The 24483-nt window shown below is 45.5% G+C and overlaps 2 protein-coding genes and 1 long non-coding RNA gene across 7 annotated transcripts; 1 reads left to right on the forward strand and 2 right to left on the reverse strand.

The window, feature by feature from the left end:
- Window positions 1–3826: 3826 nt before the first annotated feature.
- On the forward strand, window positions 3827–7448 carry LOC125541215. 5 transcript variants are annotated; one of them, XR_007297464.1, is made up of 6 exons: window positions 3827–4144; window positions 5349–5402; window positions 5621–5728; window positions 5824–5922; window positions 6038–6270; window positions 6972–7448. It is a non-coding gene; the product is annotated as an uncharacterized LOC125541215 (long non-coding RNA). The 5 variants fall into 5 exon arrangements; XR_007297466.1 differs by having other exon boundaries at window positions 3830–4181; window positions 5343–5402; window positions 6982–7448; XR_007297467.1 differs by having other exon boundaries at window positions 3830–4181; window positions 6982–7448.
- Window positions 7449–8507: 1059 nt separating this feature from the next.
- On the reverse strand, window positions 8508–11761 carry LOC125541236 (cytochrome P450 72A15-like). The gene is made up of 3 exons (XM_048704698.1): window positions 11406–11761; window positions 9845–10065; window positions 8508–9741 (listed from the first exon to the last, which is right to left on the reverse strand). The coding sequence occupies exons 1-3, from the start codon at window positions 11701–11703 to the stop codon at window positions 8665–8667; spliced, it is 1596 nt and encodes a 531-aa protein (XP_048560655.1). The 5' UTR covers window positions 11704–11761; the 3' UTR covers window positions 8508–8664.
- Window positions 11762–15213: 3452 nt separating this feature from the next.
- On the reverse strand, window positions 15214–21332 carry LOC125541246 (putative phospholipid-transporting ATPase 9). The gene is made up of 11 exons (XM_048704707.1): window positions 20355–21332; window positions 18554–19902; window positions 18346–18456; window positions 17978–18254; window positions 17809–17897; window positions 17605–17713; window positions 17200–17403; window positions 16879–17103; window positions 16567–16758; window positions 16179–16465; window positions 15214–16070 (listed from the first exon to the last, which is right to left on the reverse strand). Exons 1-11 carry the CDS (start codon window positions 20811–20813, stop codon window positions 15683–15685), a joined length of 3690 nt encoding a protein of 1229 aa, XP_048560664.1. The 5' UTR covers window positions 20814–21332; the 3' UTR covers window positions 15214–15682.
- Window positions 21333–24483: the final 3151 nt, after the last annotated feature.

Consider the following 24483-nt stretch of genomic DNA (forward strand, 5'->3'; position numbering starts at 1 on the left):
CGCATGCAGACCCATCCAAAGCCCAATGGGCCGCACCCCCCCTGAACGCCTCTTGTATTTCTGTCCACTCCTAAATTCTACCTACTTCAAAACGAAAAAAAACCCAACTTAAAAGAAAAACTTTTAGATGCTCTCTGAACTTTGAACTCCCCTGTAAGGGCCTCTTTGGATTGTGAGATATACATACGAATCTTAGGGTAGGGATACCTAATCCTTATTACGATATCAACAACTTTTTTTTTTTGCAATTTTTGATTGCTCTATTCATGTTTTTAATTACTCTATGTGTGCCTACCTCTGCCCGCGTCATATTCATCAGGCTAATAATTAATTTGACCGTTTCTTTCTTCCACCACTTCCTCCGTCAATTGTTATGCCCTTTTCCTGAGACATGTTGCCTGCCTCTGCCCGCGTCGCCCCCGCTCGGGCGACTCGGGCAGGATCTAAAATCCTAGCCGCCGGGGGTCCCCATCCGTCCTCCCCTCCCTCCGCCGCTGCCGAAGGACGCCGCCGGCTATAGCCCGGGGCTGATGGCGGTGGCGGGGGTCTTCCCTCTTGCCTGCGCCGTGTGGGCGGTGCGGAGCCCCGCGGCGTGGGTGGCACGGCCGATCTGGCCTGGCGGCGCGGCGGGCCTGCCTTCCGGCGGCGGCGTGGCGGCTGCCTCGGCCAAGGGCGGCGATGGTGGGGTGCGGCAGCCGGCCCTGTCTCGGGCTGCGTGGCGGCGTTCGGCGGCGGCGGCCGGGTCTGCGGCGACACACCATCTGACCTCGGATCGGCGATGGCGGCATGGAGGGCCTGGTGGTTGGGTCGGCACCATGCGGGTTGTGCCCTTCGGACAGATCTGATCTGGCCGGTGCGGCCTGCGCCATGTGCGGCGGCTCAGATCGACGGCGACCCATGTGCACAATACGTGATGGAGGTTCTTCAAGCGGATCCGGGTGAAAACGTTGTGCTTGGCTTGATGCCAAGACCGGCGTTTGGTGGCGCCCTGTGGTGTCATTACCTTCTTGAAGGCATCGCCGTGGAGAAGCTCTAAACCTCTATACGCTACCTCCGGGGGAAACCCTAGATCAGTTGATCGGATGACGGCGGCGCGTTGGTGTCGTTTCCTCCTTGGGGGCGTCATTCTTGGAGGCGTACACGGGATCGAGGGACCAGCGGGCGCCTTTTTTGGTGGAGCGGTACTTCATCCTTCACATTGATGACGGCGGATCTCGGCGGCGTGGTGCAGTGGAGACTCGGCGCCCGATGCGCGGTGATGGACTCGCGCAGGTGGAGGTAGTTGTCTGGCGTCAAGGTGGCGTCGATGACGGAGTGGCCTGACAAGGTAGAAGCCTCAATATCTGCTCTGAAGACGGACCCGTGGAAGATGGCAGCGACGACAGATGTGAGTGCGTCAGACCAGTTTATGCCCCAGACCCGGTATGTGACTCGGCTGGGGCTTCTGATTTTTGATGATAGGCTTAGGTGAGTAGACCGAGTGTATGGCCCAGGTAGCACCCCTTCATCATATGGATAGGAGTAGTGGCATATGTTGCAAAGATGGCGGATTTAGGCATATTATTGTAATACTTTGTAAGGTCTTCGAGAATAATCAATAAAGTGGCCGTATGCATCTTCCGGATGCAGAGGCTGGGGTCATTCTTCTTTTCTAAAAAAAATAGTCGACCAGTCAGCGAGTATTAGTCAATTCATACATATGCATCTCCATCTCCATCACACGTGATTCTTCATGAGATTCTCTTCTACTAGTCATAGAAAACATCTTGTACTCCATTACACATGGGTCACCCGTATAGTTTAAGATATTTATATTTTGTACTCGTAAAACGTGTAGATTTATCGAGTATCTTGTAGCTGTTGTAATCTTATTAGGTTTATCAATACTTACTAAAAAAACAAGTGGCAAGGTTGCGTTTTGGAGGCCACATCGCTGTCAAAAACGCCAAATTTTTCAACTTTTGTAGGTGTTACTTTCAATCTTTTAATATATTTGTCTATAAGTAGGACAAATTTAAAAAATTGACTTAGGACAAAGCTAAAACCTCAAGTAATCTGAAATGTAGGGAGTACGAAAAAGTAATTTGAAATGGAGGGAGTACAAAATATATAATCATGTAAGTTCATTTGTTTAAAGTTTTTGGATTTTAAAAATTGTTCATACACGTGGGAATATATGTATGTGGCCACTCCCTCCCAAAAAGCTAGGGTTCGCTGTCTCCGGCCGGCGCCGACATACACAAGATCTTGTACTCCATTACACATGGGTCACCCCATTTAGTTTAAGATATTTATATATTTCTTGCGGGGAAAGATATTTATATATTGTACTTGCAATGAATTGTGTATATTTATCACGGATCTTGTAGCTATTGCAATTTTTTATTAGGTTTATTAGTACTTCCTCCGTCCCAAAATTCTTGTCTTAAATTTATACATATGTATCTATTCACGTTTTAGTGTTAGATACATCCGTATCTAGATAAATGTAAGACAAAAATTTTGGGACGGAGGTAGTATTTAAGAAAGAAACAAGTGGCAAGGTTGCGTTTCAGAGACCACGTCGCTGTAAAAAACGCCAGCTTTTCAACTTTTGTAGGTGTTAATATATCACTACAACAAAATTGACATACTGTGACGAAAATCCTCATGACGATGTTGGACAATGTCACCGATTACTGTAAATCGGTGACGATAAACGTCACTTAATTGCCTCGGCCTCTGAGCACACCTGACTACCAATTTCTGTGACAGTTTGGTATTTTCATGACGGACTTGCCAATGTCACCAAACACTACTAATGTGTGATGAATAATTTTTTTTGTCGTGTAACGTCTAGCTGTGTGACCCGCCATAGCTAGTTCACGGGTTATTGAGATGTAGGAGCCATGCATCAGTTTGGGTAGTGGTACTCGTCATAATTTTTTCAAATGCTATTAAGGGTTGTAACTATTTTGCTCTATCTAATATAAGTAGGTAGTGGGCATGGAAATACTTATATTTATTGTTTTTTGTAAACTGAAAACCTTGTTTTGTTCTCTCATTTTCCTGAGATGGTTATTTTGTTTTTTCTACTATAATGGTAGTGCATCGGCGAAAAGTTTAATTGGACATTTGTGATCTGATGTTGTTTATCTCAAAATAAAATGGAAACTGTGCGGGCAATGGAAAAAAAATCAACACAATTATCTTGTTATTATTTATAGAATAAATAGGTAGTGAGCTAATGTTGGTTTGCTCTGTCTCAAAAGTTAAAATGGAAAGACGAGAGTAGATGGAAAATATTTTTTATCTTATCTACAAACAGGTAGTTGTTGGGCAAAAAACTTGAATGGGGTGCTTGCGAGGTGATGTTTTTCGTTCTATCTAAAAAATTAAATGATTTATCTATATAGCGAACCATCCATCTCCGCAACAGATACAAACAATTTCTTTGTCGTCTGATCCCAATTGAAATGAAACCATCGGTTCCATCGTGGTCGGGATCAATACCGCAGGAACCCATGTGGGCGAGAAAAACATATTTAAGGCCATTGCGTACAAGCTTCGGCATACTTATTTACAATTATAAAAAAACTACATGGAAAATACCACATCATAATGTTTATATAAGATTTACTTTTTATAATAATCATTTGTTGTTTATTTCAAATTAAATGAATTGCATGATATCAAAGTGGAAGCTAAATCCTGAAAATAAATCAGTTCTCCGCAAAAAGAACGCTTTTCCCTTCACCCAAATACTCTTTTCGCTCCATTTCTCTATTTTCCCCCTCATCCACCCTGTGTCCCCACTCGTCAAAGACCCAGCCATAATTCCTCCTTCTATTTCACCCGCGAAGAGCCACCGCCCACGCCGCATATCTCTTATGCCCCGATTCAACTGGCTCTCTTCTCCCCAAGATTACAGCCCTGATTGGAACGACTGGCGGCGGCAGATCGGGGGAGGTCGCCCTACAAGCTGAGCTCGAATCCACGCAAACATCCCGCCCTGCGAGGATCCGGCCCTCTTCTCCCCCCAATTGCAGCGACCAGGGACGCCAGCTTGAAGGAGGCCGCCCCGCCGCCGAGCTTGGATCCACCGCATCAACCCGCCCAGCGAGCACCCTGCTGTCTTTTCCCCAACGCCTGGCGACGTCTCTCGGTGATTTCCTCATCCTGCCACCCCTTGGCGTTCAATGGTTAGGGTTCATGCGTACTACTACTCATCCCACCCTTCTCTGCAATTAGTTATTTGCCATAGCCTGCGATGGTAAAAAGCCTGAACCTCCTGCTAGATAACTTTACTTATATCCTATTGATTGGTCTGTGTGCAAAACTACACTAGTGAGAACATGGTTTTGCATTTGTTATAGCCTGCTATTGTAAAAAGGGCTGAACCTGAATATATGCTACTGCAGTATAGTTACTGTTACTGAAAAGTTCAGTTAGGCATGAGATGCGTGGCCTTAGCTGGGAGATTTCTTTTGCCGCCATGTGCTTGTATGGCTACTCTTGCATTCAGAACAAAATTATATGTTAACCATCTGATGGTTGTACCCTGCTGTGATTATAAAACTAGATGCTCTCGGTCGATGTATGGTGTCATAATCAGACGAACATAAACGCATGAACTAAAGTATTCAACATATAAAAGGAGAACTAATTACAAGCAGGAAGCAGTGCATCCTTGTATCCCTGTATCTACATGTCGGAATAAACTAGCTTCCTGATGCAGCCACTTTATCTATGCTAAAATGCAAAACTGAATTTTATTTTTGTGGTTCTGATGCCCCATAAATAGTCCTTAAGTAGTCCTGTCAAAACTGAATAAAGACTGAGACAACACTTGATTTTGACTCGTTAAAGAGATGTTTAGCTCTGTATCAGTGTACTTTTCTCTCCAGTACTAGTTAAAAGAGAACTAAACCTAATATTTTCCATGCCTCTCCTAATTTAGCTACCCATGATGTTAAGCGTCTGAAGCCCACAAGCATTTTTAGTATGCCCAGAACTTTGATAAAAGCAGATACATTGTAAGCTTCAGTATTCTACTATATTCTCACATACTAACCTGGGTAAAATCAAGCTGCTCCTACTTTGCAAACATACAACACCATCCATCGAGCCCTAATTGTAAAAGAGTAGTAAACTTTCTGGTTTCTAAACTATGCCAGTAGCTACGGTAATAATATTTTTTTCCTGTTTTTTGTTCTGAACATTTAGGTCTTGTTTTTCTTGGCTTGCTGGCTATTAATTGCTTTGCTTGTTAGATCCCAATGCGTGAGATCATCATTTATATACAATATTAGTGCATCATGTGCTTGCATCCTAACTTATCTACTTTGTTATATTCATGTAAGCTCCAGGAAGGGGCTTTGAGAGATGAAGAGGAAGCAACCCTTTCTATGTCCAAAGCAATGGTAATATATCGTGTGGACTGACATCTTAAATAATGTGTACATCAGTGTGGATTCACTGGCTTTAAGTATCACAAATAGTTAACTAAAGATTGATTCATGTTGTTCCTCCACTCTTTTAGACAATGCTATCTATGTTCACTGCCTGCCTTTTTGAACTAGTGTTGACATTGAATAAGTCACTATTGACCCACTGCATTCTTTTGACTTGTTTGACCCAGGTACCTAAAGGTTGTACCATGCCAAAAACGAAAACACAAAACTGAGAAGTTGTCGAGCATCACCAAAAGACTGGATCTAGGTCTTATGTTTCCACTTTCAGCAAAATTGTAAGAATTCCAAATACCTTACTTCTAGTCCTATGTCTATCGCATCTTGTCATTATATATGGAGCAGTAATGTTAGATTTTCATATATCTTGTAGAAAAAGGCAAGTACAATAATCAGAACCCAAGTCTTGTTCAAAGAGACACATACGAACAGGAAGACTGACAGCATGAGCGAGCCGACACATCTACCCTATGTAAGATTTCTTCCTTTATTGTTTCTGACTTGAAATAGATTCTCATATTGATTCAGTGTATCCATCATATGAACTTTGCCTTACTTGAGCATCAATGGCTTCCTTTATACAATAGAATGCGACTGAAAAGAAAAGGGAAACACAATCAGAAGGTGAGTAACCAGTGTGCGACTCAATGATTGTGGCTGAAGTTCTAAAGGAAGAAAGCACCCATAGCACCTTCCTTTCCAGCATGAGTTATGCATCAAGATCCGAGAGATTTGGGAGCTTTACTTCATCAGCACATATTTGAGTTCTAGAATAAAGAATTGAACAAAAGGATGGTGAGGCGAGAGATGCGAGGGACAGGTACTTATCTTGTTTCTCGTTGTGTTCTGGTTCTTTCTTTTTTCTTGCTTTTCTGCACGTGCACAGAGCCCTCATGATAGTGAGAAAATGAAAACACAAATATTTGTGAATAAGACATTCGTTTTCAGTTCTTGTAACAAACTAAGGAGTGCTTTATGTATGGTTTGATCCAAATCCAATAATCTGAAGTAACATAAAAAATAATAAATGTTTGTAATGAGAAATACATGGTTTGTTGCATGGTTTTTGTTGCTGCAACACAAAGGCATGAGAATAAGGTTGTAATGTATGGTTTCTAATCCTAAAATCCAGTATAATTTCTTGATTTGTTTATGTGCTTGATTTTTAGCAGAACGATATAGGCTGGTTTAGTTTGATCTAAAAAACTGTTGTCCAAGCATAGTTGCTTCTTGCCTGGGTTGCTGACTTGATATCTTATTGGTGATGCTTGATGTTTCTCAAAATGATAAATGAAATTTATCTCTTGGTTGTGCATGTTTTTAACCATTATAAGTTATTTTTGGATTTACTGTTTCATTTGCCAATTCGAATGTTTGCCCTCACATTTAATAATGTACCTCTCTATTTTACATTCATATTTTGATAGATTGTAAGCTTCTTAGTGGTACTCTTGTACCTTGTTATCTTGTCTATTTTCATCTCATCGGGATGCAACATTGTTGTGTTTTGCCGATTTACAGGCACCGATAGGAGTTAGTGGCGAGACTTGAAGCACAAGCAAAGAGCATTTGAAGAGATGCAGAGGAAGCAACACGAAGAATTCGAATATGTGAAGAAGATCCGGCAAGAGAAGAATGAAGCCTGGAAAAAGAATTAACAAGAGACGAATAACCTGATTGGTTTTCTCTTAAGTGCTCAAGCAACTTAGCAGTCCCAATCCACACCTAATGGTGCATGAAGGCCATCCTTTTGCGATGGAAAGATAGTTGTTGCATCATATATTACAATCATCAGGATAGCACATGTGGTCTTTACTTATCTAAATATTGCTTTTTAACTTGTCTATTGTTGTCTCAAACTCGTGAGCTAGTGTTACTTTTTACTATCATTTATGTTGAGAGGACGGTTGAGCTGAGATGAAGTATATAATATTGTAAATTTATGATGTGATTTGGATCTTAACTTATTTATATAATGTGATATGAATTAAATACTTATTGTGATGTACATTTGAAATATAGTGGACTTGATAATTTGTCTTGATTTAAATTCAAAATAAATTAAATATATGTGGCGTCATATTCATTAATAATGAAAGTAATGATGCTAGCAATGGGATAGTCTACTCGGGAATTAGACGTGTCATGAATTCAGTGACGTTGCTACATCACTGAATATAGTACAATATGGCATATTTTCTTGTAGCGTGTGACATTAGTTGGCTGTCACGGAAATAACAACTTGATGGCGTTCTAGAGAACGTCACTGAAGGTCCCATCTTCAGTGACGTTATTTTGCACGCGCCGTCACTAGGAGTAATCTGTGACGGGGATTCCGTGACGATCCTCATGACGCCCATAAAACGTCACTTAGGGGTAATTTGTGACGTTATTAGCTATTCGATGACATTTTTGTCTCGTCATAGTAGGCCCGATTTCTTGTAGTGTATCTTTCTATAACTAGTTCAAATTTAAACAAGTTTGACTCAGGACAAAGGTAGAATTTCAAGTAACTTCAAACAGAGGAAGTGTAATAATAGTAATTATTTGTGAGGGGGGGGGGGTTACAAATATATGTAGGGAACAACAGCCATGCAAGAGGAGGCGTCGTCGGTCGTGTCCACAATTTCGGTGTGTGTATTAAGCGTCGAGGACGCGTATATATAGCGGTACAAAACTTGGAGGGTGAGAAGCCTCCTAGAAATACAATGAAAATTTATATCTAATCCAGTGCACTGTCTAACAACCAAATATATATCCCTAACACTCATAGAATAATAACGGTATTACTTAGATTGTTCTGCCATCAAGGTGAGCAAAATGGCACCCTTTGCTGCACAAGGACCATTTCTTGAGCAAGCACTACTAGAGAAACTTCGGTCGTTATGATGGAAACAATTTCTGTCTAATCCCGTGCGATCTCTAACGATCAAATATATATATCTCTAACACTAACTGTGAGAGCAATAACAGTACTAGCTAGATTGGATTGCCATGATAAAGGTGAGCAAAATGGCACTAGCTGCAGAAGAACCACCTCAGAGTCTGACGCTTTTCTTGAGCAAGCACTAGTAGAGAAACTTGGGTTGTTATATGATACAATCATACAAGGCATATAGGAAGTCAATACTCAATACACAACCATATATTCCTGCTTGTTGAGTGATGTACATGCACATGGATCATGGATCCCATCTTGTGATATGTAGCTGGCTCACTGAATTAGGGTCTTGAGCCTGAGTTGCGCGCCGTGCTGCGGCTGCAGCAGGCCGGCGGGGAACGGCGCGTGCGTGTACGACGGCGAGAGCTGCAAGGAGAAGCGGCGCAGGATGACGGCGAGCCCCATCTTGGCCTCGAGCAGCGCGAAGTTCTGCCCGATGCACACCCGCGGGCCCCACCCAAAGGGGAAGAACGCCGGCGCGTCGACGGACGCCTTGGAGATCCCCTCGGCGAACCTCTCCGGCCTGAACTCGTCGGCGTCGACGCCCCACACCTCCTTGTCGTGGTGGACGCAGAGCAGCGGCAGCATGAGCACCACGCCCGCCGGGTACCTCACGCCGCCGAGCTCCATGGGCTTGTACGTCTCGCGGTGGATGGCCGTCACCGGCGTGTACAGCCGCAGCACCTCGTGCAGCACCATGGTCGCCACCCTCAGGCGGCTCAGCCCGTCGTAATCCGGCGTGCCGGCGGCGCCGAAGGCTTGCAGGACCTCCTCCCTGGCCCGGTCCTGCCACTCCGGGTGCATGCAGAGCAGGATCAGCGTCCACGTGAGCAGCACCGACGTGGTCTCCGCGCCGGCGAAGTAGAACAGCTTGCACTCCCCGATCACGTCGTCGGTCGTGATGCCCATGCCGGCGCCCTTCGAATCATCCCTGCAGTGCGCCGCCATGTTAGACTCCAGCAGCAGCCCGAGAAGGTCGTCGCTCGTGGCCTCGCCGGCTCTCATGGCGTTCTCTCTCTTGGCGACGATGCCCTTGAGGACCCTCTCGATCTCGGCGGCGATCTGCTTCATCCTTCGGTTGGCTCTTGTTGGCAAGAAGAAATAACCAGGGATGTGCATCTTGCTCATGGCGAGCAGGACGAGCTCAAGCTGCTCCCCCTGAAGCTGGAAGACCCTCCGGCCCTCCAGGTAGCTGCTGCCAAATGCGGCGCGAGAGATGACATCCCCTGTCAGGCTCTGCATGTCAGGCCAAACATCCACCTCGCACGGCGCGTCGCCCGCGGCTAGGGCTAGACCCTCCCATCTCTGCACCAGCTCCGTGCAACATGCTGCGAAGGCCGGCAACATCCGCTGAAAGTTGATCCAACAGCAGCCAGTTTCTTTTGTCACTCCCAGCTGACCCGATCAAATCATGTCAATGACACAACAGAAATAGTATGTACGTATATATCACCTTGAGCTTCTCCAGATGGAAGGCAGGGTTGATGATCCTCCTGTGCCTGGCCCATTTCTCGCCCTCGTGGCTACCCACGCCGTTGTGCAACATCCTCTGGAGCCGGCCAAACTTGAGCTTCTCAAAGTGGCCGAACTTGTTGGACAAAACTTCTCGCACCAGTTCAGGCTTGGTAATGGTCACTCTAGGTACTGGTCCAAACCAAGTGATTGACATCTTACCTGTCAAACCATCAAGCATGAGCAAGCTTTTTAATTAGCAGTATTTCTTTTTAGTTATGTGTGTGTACATTTTCATTTTCAATTAGTCTATTTATCTAAGTGGAGTATTTGCTAACCAGCTTGGAAATACTCCCTCCGTTTTTATTTACTCTGCATATTAGAGTTGACTGAAGTCAAACTTCGTAAAGTTTGACCAAGTTTATAGAAAACAATATAGACATTTATCATAATAAATCTATACGATGTGAAAGTACATTTAATAATAAATCTAATGTTGTTGATTTGTTATTGTATATCTTAATATTTTTGTATATAAACTAGGTCAAAGTTTGTAAAGCTTGACTTTGACCAAAGCTAATATGTGAACTAAATAAAAACGGAGGGAGTATATGTAAATAGTCCGTTTGTTTAGTTTGTTAAGATCAATATTGCTAGAACATTGATTGGCAGAGTAGCCCGCGCAACCACTATGGCATAAGTATCACTTTTACAAATTATAATGGCATATGCACGGGCAATGACATAATATCTATGGCTTTTACAAATTACAATGGCATATGCACGGGCAATGACTTAGTATCTCTATCACCTTTTCAAATTACAAAGAAAAAGTCTTAAAAGAAATAATTACCCGAAGCCTGACGACATGCTCGATTGGAACGGGCCCGAACCGGTAGGAAGTGGCACATGCTAAATATGCATCCACTAAAATAAGAAGGGTGGGATCTAAAGTCTAGAGTTGTGTCATCATCACATTAGTGTAACGTGGGTAGCTTTCCTTGACTATTGAGTAGAGTAGGCAATAGGAACAAGGCCTTGGAATGCAATCATGCAGCATGGAATTATCTTGTCTCTTTTTTTCCGTTAATATATACTCTTCCTAGAAATATTTATATACTTGGATTGGATGCCTTCTTGGGTCTCTCATTTGTTTCAATATGATGCTCCATCTGCCATTCTAAATTATTTTTAGTTCTAGGTTTGTCATAACTGAAACTACTTTTGATCAAGTTTGTACTACTACACCGTGGTCTTCCGTGTACTGAGGCACTACTGCCACTGGACTGTAACCTATCATTATGGAATAAAACTCCTATTTGCCAAAAAAAAGTTTGTACTACTACATACAGTAGAAAAAAATATGACACTAGATCAGTAGTTCCATTACATTCTTTACAAGAGAAGCATGGGAGAAAATATATATAGCTTCCTCAAAGAAAGAGAACATGTTTTTATACGAAGGTGTGACAAGGGCAGGACCAGAGAAATTTCAGAAGTAATGAACCGGCGGTGCAGGAAGCAGGGTGGATGGAGCAGGTAGGCTAGGCTATGCTACGTACCGTGCTCCTGCATGGCCCGGTGGAAGAGCGGCATCGCCCGCGGCACCACGTCGTGGCAGCCCAGCGGCATGGCCCGGGACCTGGCCTCCCTGTTCAGCCGCTGCATCAGCGGCGAGTCGCCGGCCACGGGGCGGTACGCCGTGCCGCGGAGGCCCTGCGACCGCAGTGCCCGGTCCAGCCGCCGGGGCCTCCACCACGCCCACTCCAGCGCCCGCACGGCGCACCACGCCATGGCCGCGGCCACCACCGCGCACAGCACCTCCCATGGAAGAAACGATTCCATGACGCTCCTGGACATGCTCAAACACCAGGGACTGCAGCCCAAGGGGAATGGGATTTCCTCAAGTCCTTGTCACCTTTTCTGAGCCATGAAAACACATGTTATCCATGGGGTTTGTGGGGCCCATGACACGGACTTCCATCGGGTCTGTGGGGCCTATAACACGGACTTTCATTTTGTTTTGCGAGAAAATTTTAATCTATTAATCTTCAATCATGGTAGTACAACGAACACTAGAAATAATAAAAATTACATCCAGATCCGTAGACCACCTAGAGACGTCTACAAAGACTGAAGCGTGCCAAAGGCACGCCGCTGTCATCGCCTCTTCCTCGCCGGAGCCGGGCAAAACTTGTTGTAATAGACAGTCGGAAAGTCATCGCGCTAAGGCACCATAGGACCAATTCCATTGATCTCGTCTGCCCTGTTCATGATACGGTGTTTTCTTTTGTTGCTGCGAACAAGCACTTATTTGTACGTAAGCATCACTAATTAATGTCATGCTTGCATACTTAATGGAGCATCAGCATATTTCAGCATACACTTTAGTTATAACTAGCACACACGTCCGTGTGTTGTAACGGAAGAAGAAAAAAAGAGTTACAACTTCATTGCAATGAAAACGCCAATTATCATTAATAAGGGTGGATAAGTAGAGGATAAGTTTGATGATACCAAAAATAATGATCAATTAACAATAGGATTCGCTGGGATGCTAGTTTGAAACTTAGGATATCCTATTCAACTAATGAGATGAACAACCTGATCTTTAGATCAACATATTGATAATAAAAAATATCGTACACAATGCTTATTTTGTGTTACCGACACCAAAAACTAAGAATATGATATATCTTGTCCGACATTCAAACATGTGTGTGCTAATTGGAAGTCCTTGACATATAGATATTCTAACTTTTTGTTTTGCTTAGTCTGTTGAGCCAGTTCACGGCTAGATGCAATTTCCTCTATTCTAGCTTTATTGGACGTGCATATATGTTTTTGTCGCGTGTGCCTTAACTAGTGTATATATGTTAGTCCAACATTGACTAATCCTTATTCATGTATGTATGATGTCTGTTTACCTTTCAGTTTTCGCGTCCTCGTAGCCAGCATGAGTTCGTGAGGGACAAAATGTAATTTAAATTCAACCATAAAATAAAAAGATGTAGCATCAAATCCGATAACATATGCATACCCAGATTTCCATGACCTTCCTCCCCTCGGAATGCGTCGCCGCTGGTGGTTGCTCTCACTATACTGCCCTGCACCGTATCTCCGGGATCCCCGCTCTCCTCCTCCGCCGCCGGCAATGGCGGGCTCCTGCACACTCTTTCGGGAGTCCGACGGCGGCCATGGTTCCTCCCGCACCGACAGCGGCCATGCGGGCTCCTACACATCTGCGCGTTGCCAGGCGGCCATAATCTCATATCCCACCCCTCTTTTTGTTGGCTTGTTGATTATGGCAACTCCATATGTATATAAGTTGCTAGGATTTGATGTGAAGGAGCAGTGTGGGACTATTAGTTAGAATATGAAATTGTAATACATGCATAAGGAATTTTTTCCCCTTTGCTGCAGTTGTTTGCTGCCCTCATAAGGAAGGGGAGGGCAGCTCGTGAGGTCGGACATTTTTTATCAGCCGATAACAAAAATTCTGGCCCATTGACTTGTGAAGCTTATAAACCGGACCGGATCAAAATTATGAGAGCGAGGTGGACGGTCAAAAAAGGGACAAAATTACGGCGGTAAGAAGCGGTTCTCCTTTTATAAGTAGGTAGGTATAGATTTGCATCATCTAGGAGTAAGAGCATGTACCATTGACTTCAATTAAAAGCTCAAGTCATGGGAGAAAAATCTAATGCTACAAAATTCTCCTTAATGCCTCTTGTGTGTCTATCCAGAGCAGGCCGAACGGTGTCCGGGGTAGTTGGGCCGGTCCAGTAGCACGCCTGCACGGCACGGCCCAGGCCCGGCACGTGGCACGCCATGGGCCATGTCTGGGCCTGAAGGCTGAGCACGTGGGCCGGTACGACACGGCCCGTTTATTTATTTTATTTCTTATTTAGGACCTTTTTTAATATATATATATATATAGCTGAAGAAACAGCCCAATAGGCCAAATTTGGCCCAAAAACAACCTAGCGGGTCGGCAGTCAAACAAGCCTGGCATGCCGCCGGCCCGGCCTGCATAGCTTCTGGGTCGTGCCTGGGCTGGAGGGGGCAGCACGTGGGCCGACACGGCATGGAACCGGCTAATAATCGTGCCACAACGGGCCGGGCCGAGCCAGGCACGATTACGATGGGCTGGGTCGTGCCGTGCCGGGCTGGCCTGTTTGGCCAGCTCTGCTTCTATCCAGTGTAGGTATGCACACACTCCAATCCTAAATTCTCTAATCTAAAAAAAAAGAAAACTCCCAAATTCTCTCTTCCTAGGGAAAAAAGAATTAATGCTCTCTGATGAGCTTTGAACTCGTATGACATTTTCTGGGTTGTGAGATATTATAAGAGTGAATTTCGGAGGATTCCAGCCACCGTGAAAGAAAGAAAAAAGATTGCCGAACTTCAAGAAATATTTGCTGTATGATTCATAGGTTTTGGATTATTTTTTTATCCTCTAGATTGTTTTTTTATGAGTGTTCTTTGACTCATAGAATTTTTTTAGAACTCACTCATTCCTGTGGAATGCATTATTGCTGTTGGTTATAATGGCAACTCATTCTCAGTGGATGGTCAAGGTTGCAACAAAGAAATAAATATTTGACACCTACACCAGTGCCTAACATCACCGGATTTCGCCACGCCACGTGTACGGTGTTAGCCGCTGATGACATCCTAACTGCCAAGTACCAAAATTCTTCATGGATGACTTTTATTTTTTGGCGAATGGCACGCATGGCTTCTTCTAGAAGCATAGACCATTGAAAGGAGAAGAGAGACCATGACCTCACCTCATGTGTGTGTAGTGCATGAGAGCCGTGCAGAAAGGGGAAGAGATCTTGTTTATATCCCTGCCCGGTTGCTTTCAGGTTTCAGGTCAGTCATCAGCCTAATAATTTGACTGTTTCTTCTCAAGGACTTGCTGTCAATGTTAGGCCATCTATGTACTGTACAGTCGACCAGTCATCTCCATCACACATGATTCATGAGATTCTCTTCTACTAGTCATCATTATTATGTAGATAAGATCTTGTGTTAGACATGTGATTCATAATTGAAATTCATATGTGTTTACAGATTTATCCCGGATCTTCGCAATATTACAATTTTATTAGGTTTATTGATATGTTATGATAAAAACATGTAAAAAACAATGATTTTTTCAAAGAGTGTATGACTATTAATTAACCATGATTTCCCTGCTCTTCTTTCATAGTTCGGTTGAAATCAGGGCCCCTTTGAACACCATCATTCTTTCCCCACTTGCTAAGTAATGTCGAAACGAAAAAAAAAGTAATGTCGATACGAAAGAAGGCGGAAACATACGGCGATATCAGCACCAAAGAGGGCATCCATTCTTTCTTTCAATGACAGCAAAACTAGAATACAGGCTTTATTCATATTATTATTCCGCAGAAGGATATGTATATTCTTAACTTAGGAACAAAGGAACAAAAGAAACAAGGGAAAAATTATCCCCAAATAATAATGAGGGGAACAAGCTAAGTATCCATCCATCCATCTCCTACACTTACATCCCTCCACTCCACTCCAATGTACATCCACTGTCCTCATCAGTCCATTCCTTCCTCCCTTTTGTAGCTACTGTCTACAAACAAAATCAATAATCCTCATCATGTACAGTTAAACCCTAATTCGACCGGCGAAACCCGCTCATCTCTAAACACCTGACCAGGTTAGCAACACTCTGAGAAGCAGCAGGCAAACAAAAGGCAGAAGCTTAGTTTCTGCCAAGCTTAAGCTGCTGCTCATCATCATATTTACAGGGGAGCTGCATGCTGCTGATATCTAGTGTGTTTGTGTGTGTGCGCGCGCGCTAAGTCAGCTCAACGGTGGCTTGTGATTGTGATGATGAGTCCAAGTGGAAGGCCTTGCTGTTGGTGCGGACGAGCTTGGCGTCGCGGCGCGCCGACACGCCCACCCCGGTGGACCTCACCGAGAACTGGCGCAGGACGACGCCCAGCTCCTCCTCGGGGTCCTCGTGCTTGGCCGTGTGCTGCAGCCACTGGATCTTGTTGTGGTAGTCCGGGAAGAACCACGTCTTGACCACAGCGAGGGTGAAGTAGGGGATGAGTGCCGCCACGGCCACCAGCAGGGTCACCACCCAGTAGGCCGGCGCGCCCCCCAGCGCCTCCGAGAACACCATGAAGAATGTGGTCGAGAAGGACGGCGTGATGGCGCCGTAGATTATGAGGAACAGGTACCTGCAAGGCAGCACAAAGAGTGGTTGTGTCAGTTTGGTCCAGAAAAAAAGTGAGTGGGTGAGTGAGTTGCTCTGATTAATTTAGTTGTCGTCGCTAGATGGTACGTACCATAGGAAGATGCCGCTCCAGATGCAGATGTGCTGGATGAGGGTGAAGTAGTTCACCGTGATCGCCATCTGCATGTTGACAGCCCAGACAACGCACGTGTAGGCGGTCGCGCCGAGGATTGAGAGGTCTATGACCTCGCCGTCTTTGCGGAACGCTTGATGCTTGAGCGACGCGATGGTGAGGAAGAAGATGATCACGGCGCTGCCGACACCGTGCAGCATCCAGCCTAGGAGCCTTGACCACCGGAAGAGCAGGTTCTGAGGGCCCTCCTGGTAGAGCATCGGGTACTGCATTGCATTGCATTTCCAGAAACAGTGAGCAATTCCTTTTTCTTTTTGATGATCCAGCGTTGATTAATTTTCAGAAACCGATGTGAGCGCGAGCGTACCTTGAGACAGAACCGGGCGGAAACATCTTGGTCGAACACGCCCATGGCGATCACAGGCAGTGACGTGAAAAGGACATTGTAGAGAGACATGGACCAGTCGTTGTACAAAGTCTGGCCGGAGAATGTCGAAAAGGACTCGTACAGGAACAGGGTCACACCGAATGTGATGTTCTTATACAAGAAGTAGCATACCTGTTGATCCAATACAAAAACAAGGGAGACGCTCAGCAAAACCGCCACATGCTCTCTTCATAAATAATAGTAAGCAGAAGAGTAGTAATTCACACGTGCCAATGATTTTGCATTGCTTACCATTGATGAGATCCTGCTATAACACCAATGCCCATGGACAAGCAGCAGGCGCTCAAGGAAGCGGAACTGCGCAATGGAAACATCGCTCGCCATGACAGCCTGCATCCCTTCGGCACCGCTGATCCCTACCCCGATATCCGCCTCCTGAATCATGCCTACATCGTTCGCACCATCGCCAATTGCCAACGTAACTTTACCGGTGCCGGTTTTGACCAGCCTCGTGACCTGAATCACAGATGAAGATAGACAGTTAAGAATCCACTCTCATTTCCTGGGAAGATGGAAGAACACAACAATTTCTGAGGTGAAATTTGAGCTTACAAGAGCCTTCTGCTTTGGGGAAGAACGGCAGCAAATGACTGACCCACAGGCAATTGCGAGATCAAGGAACGCGGCCTTGGCATCGTCTTTGAGCGCATATGTAAGTGACTTCCCATCAATGATCAAAGCAAAAGATTCATTGCCAGATGCATTTATGAGTTTCTTTCCTTCACTGATTTGCTGCACCACACTAACCTTCGATGCCTGCCATATATCAGAAAAAAATTGGTGTTAGTATTATCGTAAAACAGACCAGGTGTTTGATCAATATGCAGGCAGTTATGTAGTTAATTTGTCACCAAACGTAATGCACTATAGAACCGATAGATAGTACAAACTGCAAAAGAATTGGTCCGTGTACTATATAAAGGACTCGGTAACTATAATCAGCAATACTTTATCTACCTTATTAATGGCTCCTTTGTCACCACCTTTCTCCAAGGCAATGATATCTGGTGTATCCAGTGTGATGGTTATTTGTTTCATCCCTTGTCTGAGTAGACTGCACGCATATCTGTGAAGAAAACGAGCATCATCGGATTTTAGTAAGTTCATAAAATTGGCCAAATATCACTATAAGCATCGAAACATCCAGGACAGATGCTATACCCGATGTTGATGGCGGTCTCCATCTTGTCGCCCGTCAGCACCCATATCTTGATGCCAGCCTTAGCAAGTTTGTCGATGCAGTCAGGTACCTAGAAAATGGAAATTAGCACACACAAACCAAAGATAAGTACTATTACAATGTTCCATTTTACGGCAGCAAATGACTCACCCCCTTTTGTAGCTTGTCCTCAACGGCGGTAGCACCAAGAAGAATCAAATCCCTCTCTATCAAATCTGCAGCCTCGTCAATCAGCTCATCCCGATCAGCGCTGACAGAATTCTTAGCTGCAGTGAACTTCCTTTCGAATTTTGCGTACTCGATCTCCTCGAGCTGACGGTATGCAAGAACTAGTGTTCTGAGGCCAGCATCCGCGTAATCATTTATGTGCTTCTGCGTCGCTTCAGCATACGTACTCTCAGAGGTTGATAGCCTCTCGTACATTATGCTGCGCATGTTGAGAACAAGTCAAGATACATCCATCGTACAAATACAGAGAGCAAGAGTAGATGCATCAGATTACTGAAGATAGTACTAACCTGTCGGCACCTTTACTGAAGATAAATGTTTTCCCCTCCTCGTCCTTGACTATCACCGACATCCGCCTCCGAGCACTGCTGAACTCAAGGACATGCAAGACCTTATAAAATCTGCCAGAAAAGAAAAAAAAAGGTTGATGTTAGTGTTACAGCTAGATCATTCCTGAATTTTCACGTGAAAATCTGACGCAAGTTCAAACCCACATACCTGTCAACTTGCTCTCCAGACGAGGGATCCAACTCATGCAGATAAACACCTGCCTGCGTCCTTTGGTAGAAAGTGAAACCAAGTTCATGTGCCGCGACAACAAAGGCCGCCTCATCGGGAGACTCTGCTTCGTACGAAATCTTCCCTGTTACTTCGTCGACCTCCGGTATGCATGTGTGGCAGATGGCCAGCAACCGGAAGAACATCTCGATCACACCGGAGTGGGCTTGGTGAACCCAGTTACCATCCATGACACGCTCATCTCTGAAGTTAAATCCTTTGATCGCAGATCTGCCCTCAGAGTGGAAGTCTTCGACGCCAATCTCAAAATCAGAGATCACGGGGGAACCGTTTCTCTTTGCCATAGCTCTCTCGACCTCGGTGATTCCACGTCCATACGCCGTGCCCGCGATGGAACATTTGATGAACTCCATGGAGTTGCAAGTCAGAGTCCCGGTCTTATCGGTGAGAATGGTGTAGACCTGGCCCAGCTCCTCGTTCAAGTTGGAGGTCCTGGCATGAGCCGGCGTGTCGCTCTCCTCATGATACATATGGATGTCACTGTTGATGAAGAGAGCCTGCAGCAGCTTGACGAGCTCGATGGAGACGTAGAGGGAGATGGGGATGAAGTAGCCGTAAAGGATCATGGCCGTGAAGAAATGCAGCGCCGCCGACACGGCCGGGTTGTTGGGATCGTAGATGTTGTCGGGGTTATCCGGCCTGAGGTACCACCTCTTCATCCTGCCATCCACCAGATCATGCTTGGTCGCAAGGCCGAAGACGACCGAGCCGATGACCGAAATGAGGACGAGGATGGACATGAGGACGTAAATGGCCCCATCCATCTTCTTCTCAATCTTGCTCCTCTTGGAGGGGGCGCTGGTGGCATTCTGCATCACCTTTGTGTCATGGCCAGTGAAAACCACCACGCCGTACACGTACTCGGTGTTCCGAAGCTTGGAGTCCCTGAGCAGGAGCTGCTGGGGCGACAGAGGGTACTGCTGCTGCTGCTCTTCCACCTCTATGTTCCCAACAAACGAATACAGGTTTGCATTCGGGTCTTCACACCTTATGACAGCCCCAAAACCACTGAAACTCGCATCATCCTGCAAATGTGAGGTGAGCTCGAGGGACTGCTTGAGCTTGAGGTTGGTCTCGCCGTCGAGGTTCATGGTCTCGACGTAGCAGATGGCGTCGTCGTAGCTGGAGGAGAGGAGGACGAGGTCGGCGGGGAAGAACTCGTCCTTCTCGACCTTGACGACGTCGCCGACGCGGAGCTTGGTCCATTTGGTGCGCCGGAACGCGCCGTCCTGGAACACCTTTGTCTTCCTATTGTTCACCTCAATGTCCTGGATGCACCAAGCAAGAAACAAACATTCATCCACTGTTTTTCAGCAAAAAATATATTGGCACTACTAACAAGAGCAGGAGAAAGTACTGGCAAGCAAGAATCATAGTTATGAATCTGTTGTTTTTAGCAAAGGACTAATTGTAATTGGACCACATCTCCTCTAAGCAATATCTTCGACCAGTACTGGAGGAAATAGAATGAAGGACTGAGTGGCTATAACTGCTCCACCAACCCCTGCCTCCCCTGCCTCCCTATTTTTTGTGTTAATTTTGCTGAAATTATGGGTAGCAGATGGATTTGGTCCCATACACTAGTGGAAGGAAATGATGTCATTGCTGAATGAATGGGGATTGGATTGAATTCTTGAATAAAAAATTGCAGTGCAGAAGAAGAAGAAAATGGAGATGCAGATGCAGATCCAGGAAGAAGGGGGAAGAATGGGGAAAATACCTGCTGCTTGCGGCGCCAGTCCTCGATGGCCTCCTTGACCATGGTGACGAGGAGGACGAGGACGAGCGGCCCGACGGCGGTGGCGCCCCGGAAGGGGGCGATGGGGGTGTAGGAGAGGCAGGCGACGACGAGGAAGTAGATGTTGGCCACCCGCCGGAACTGCTCGAACAGCGACTTGGGGATGAAGGTCACCGCGCTGTACTTTGTGGTGGAGACGTAGTTGGACCGGTACCCGCCGGCGGCGGCCGCGTCGGCCGCCGCCGCGGGGTCGTTGGCGTGGACCACCCGCGAGAATCCCGGCCCGCCGATCCGGGACCCCTCGTCGTCCACGGCGCTGGGCCGGCGCGCGCAGGCCGCGAAGGTGTAGAGCTTGCTGAGCAGCACCTTGCGCCGCCGCCGGCGGCCCCGGCGCCCGTCGTTGTCCGTGTCGCCGCCGCGGCCGCCCCCGGAGGAGGCCATTAGGGGCTGCGGGGAGCGCGCCGGGGAGAGGAAAGACGCAATTTTTGCTTGGCTTGTGTGTCCTGGGTGCTTAAAGCTGCGTTGCAAGAGCAGAGCTGCTGGCTGCTGCAGCTATAGTGGTTGGATTTGGATACTTGCAGGGGAGGAAAGAAGGGAGATGGGAGATTGGGAGGGCGGCAATGGCGGGCGATTGGAACAAGGGGACGGAGGAGGACAGATGGCGAGCAGAAGATCCAATGGAATCGCCGGCGAGATGTGGCAGGCAGTATATATGGCAGTAGCGCTATGTGGGTATTAATTTGGAGCCAAGAAAGAGGACCTGATCTTGGAATGAGATTAAAAAGGAAACGAATACGAGGGCTTTGTAGGCTCCGCAGGCCAAGCAGGGGAGACTTAATCTTCTTCTCCGTGTCCTCTGGTCCTTGTTGTTGTCTGGTGTGTGTGAAGGGGAGAGGAGAGGAGAGGGGAGGAGGAAGAAGAAGGAGAGGAGAAAGTGCTCTGCTGGTGCTGCTGGTGGTGGGCTTTTGGCTACCTTTTTGGCTTGGTCACTAACAGTGGGATACAAATGCAAATGCTGGTGGCAGCTGCTGATTTGGTTTGATTCTCTTCTCTACTACAGTAATTTCCTTCCTTCCTGCTAATTTTAATCTTCATCTTAATCTTAATCTTAACCTGTCAGGGCAAGGGCTGATTTGGCACATGCCAGGAAAGAGACGCCACTCTCCTCTTCTCTTCTCTGGTCATGCAGTCACCATGGTTGACTTTTTCATCCATCCATTCATCTGGTGGTGGTGGTGACGCTGACTTTGATTGGGCATGCATGGGAATCTGTGAGAAACTATATTGGCCATGTCAAGGACAGAAATTTAATAGAAGCTTCCTCCTCCTCCTCCTTACTAGAATTCTGAAATACATACTACTCCCTCCGTTTAGTGAACAAGTCATTTTAGATTGTGCATCGTGACCAAGGAGGAAGGAAAAACAAGATAACTTAATGTTTATTTGCTAATTAATAGCATTGCATGCAAGTCTTAAGTCACTGAAAGCATGCACGCCACACATCTCTTATTGGTTGATATGTAAAAAAACAAGAATCTTATACGTTTTTTTACCTCCCATTTGACTAATACTCCCTTCGTTCCAAAATATAGCGCGCCCGCGTTTTTCGAGGTTCAACTTTGACCATAAATCTAACCAACGAGACCGACTGCTGCAGGAGCAAAAAGTATATACCAGAGAATTCGTATTCAAAAAAAGTTTTCAATTATATATATTTTTTTCTCCTGCCGCAGTCGGTCTCGTTGGATAAAATTGTGATCAGAGTCGAAGCGTGGAACCGAGGACGCACTATATTTTAGAATGGAGGGAGTAACATCTTTATAACATGCCATGAAAATTATATGTGTTAGAAACTACTACTGGGGTTGCACGGAAATTATATGGTGAGGACCTAAATTTAGGGGTGTGAGGAAAAGAGAATTAGTACAAGCTTCCTTTTCTTATTGGAATTCCTGCATACATGCTAGTAGTACTACAATACATTTCTGCCTACCCTTGTTGACTTGTCTCTCCACCCACATTCAAACACCTCGTAATCGAATTCATGCATGCACGTCAATAATTAATTGTTGATGTGGAGGAGAAATAAAATGCATTTTTTGTTTATTCAGCATCTCCGAGGATCGGGCAACGGGACACAGCTGTGCCGAAAGCGAAAGTTTTCATGCATTCACCCCTCTTGACTTAAAATTCCCTCAACGGAATTTCAAAAATCCTTCTCCTATTGTAGTTCATCAAACGCACGTCGTGCCCGCCTTGTTGGCTTCCCTTTCGTGCTTGTATCTACAAATGGTGTGCACCAGGATAACCGCCGAAGCGGAGGAGCACACACTTACTTTCTATAACAAAACATTTCTGAAACCGTGTGTTTTCCTTTCCTTTCCCTCGACTTGAGATTCTAAATCAGGCACCGTAACCGAACGGCCAAGCGAGGTTTTTTATATTCCTGCCTACCTTGTTGGCTTGTCTCTCTAGTCACATTCAAACGCCTCGTAATCGTGTATCTATAACCGTAATTGTGTGTGTGGATATCTCGCAAAAAATATAAAATTTTGTGTGCGTGTATCTACATCACTGCTGATGTAGAGGAGGAGAAGGAGGAATGACTGTTTAATTTAATTTAATTCCAAACAGCGTTCCCAAAGATCGGGCGACGGAATGCGGTTTTGACGGCGACGAAAATGATAACGTCACATACGGCGAGTTTTCATTCCCCCTCTCCGCTTGAAACTCTAAATCGGACAGCAGAAAGACGCGGTTCGACAGCGGCGAGGCCAGGCGAGACTTTTTTGTATGGGGGCTGAATTTTTCCTCTCACTGCGAAGTCTCCACTTTGAAATTCCAAATGGAGGGGCGACGTGGCCAGCTACTATGTTTCTTCTAGAAGGCCTCTTCCCTGGATTCATTACCACCTAATCTTCTTCTTGTCTTGGCTGCTGGATTAGCAGTCTGGTCAATTAGCTGCTTGATTTGCGGTTAACATGCATGTACAAGAATCTCTGGGTTAGCCTGGCCTAACCGAATTAACTAATTCATCAACTGGGACACTTGGATCATCAATTGTTTATTGATAAATAATTTGTTTAATACTACTAATGACAAACAAATCAAATCAATCCGGAGGAGAGGGGAGGGAGGGGTCGACGTTGACATACGGAGTCACGTGATTGGTGACAGGAAACAAGAAAGAGGTTGCTTCTCTCACCGCCTCAGAAGAATTGGAGCTGCCGGCCTTCACATGGCCTTGTTGGAACTTTCCTCCCTTTTCCTTAGCCCCCGTCTCATCACTTTCTTTTTTTTTTCCTTTTTGCAAAAGATCTCACTGCCTTTTTACACTTTAAACTGTTGCACATACACCACCAGGTAGATCCATTGATTGATTGACATATCACCATTTTGGGCTGATGAGTGCTTGCTTTCCATTTACTTCCTAATTAAGGCATACCTTTTGTGCAATTTTATTTCCCTCCATATACAGCGGAGAGAGACGTCGTTGTAGGTTTTCGCGTTAAGTAATCGCGGTATGAGTATTATTTTAGAAATGTGGAATCATTGTTGGCACTCATTATACAGATGTTTTAAATGTGGAACTGTATATTTCATAGGAGACTACGTATTCCGCATAGATGAGGAGGGAAACGCTCCACATGGCCCTGGAATGGTGTGAAGCTTTCGGTCGGGTTAAAATGATACTCTTGCCGTCCCATAATATAAAAGCATTTTTCAAGCTAACATAGTTTGAATAATGTTCTTAAGTTATGAGACAGAGGGAGTATTTTGAAGATATGCGTAGTTTGAGGGACAGAAGCAATGGATTAGGCCGTAGCTGTTGAATAGTAGCTGTATTTTGGGATTACAGTGTGAAGTTTTGAATAGTCGTAATCATAGTCAGCTGGAATGAAGGAAGATGACCCGGCCAGGTCAATTGCTTCCCATCTTGCATCGCTCCAAACTAGCCAAACAAGGTAATTGATTGGCTGTGAGGGCAAAGAGAGCTTGGGGTCACACGCTTTCTTTTCTAAAAGAGAAAAAATAAATATTTTCCAAAATAATTTAGTCATACAAGCGACTGGGTATTTACAAGCAGATCTTAAGTTCCATCCAAAGTTTC

This window comes from Triticum urartu, chromosome 1, assembly GCF_003073215.2.
Source record: "Triticum urartu cultivar G1812 chromosome 1, Tu2.1, whole genome shotgun sequence".
In the NCBI taxonomy this organism is placed as follows: Eukaryota; Viridiplantae; Streptophyta; class Magnoliopsida; order Poales; family Poaceae; genus Triticum; species Triticum urartu.

What these genes read in the sequence shown, in the direction of transcription:
- LOC125541236 (XM_048704698.1), bottom strand. Translation starts at nt 11,703, where the DNA reads ATGTCCAGGAGCGTCATGGAATCGTTTCTTCCATGGGAGGTGCTGTGC. An exon ending in CCGGGCCATGCAGGAGCACG is followed by an intron (nt 10,066 to 11,405) that starts GTACGTAGCATA and finishes ATGGTTTGACAG; the next exon opens with GTAAGATGTCAATCACTTGG. An exon ending in TCCATCTGGAGAAGCTCAAG is followed by an intron (nt 9,742 to 9,844) that starts GTGATATATACG and finishes ATCAACTTTCAG; the next exon opens with CGGATGTTGCCGGCCTTCGC.
- LOC125541246 (XM_048704707.1), bottom strand. Translation starts at nt 20,813, where the DNA reads ATGGCCTCCTCCGGGGGCGGCCGCGGCGGCGACACGGACAACGACGGG. An exon ending in TTCAGTAAAGGTGCCGACAG is followed by an intron (nt 18,255 to 18,345) that starts GTTAGTACTATC and finishes CAACATGCGCAG; the next exon opens with CATAATGTACGAGAGGCTAT. An exon ending in CCGCCCGGTTCTGTCTCAAG is followed by an intron (nt 16,466 to 16,566) that starts GTACGCTCGCGC and finishes AATGCAATGCAG; the next exon opens with TACCCGATGCTCTACCAGGA.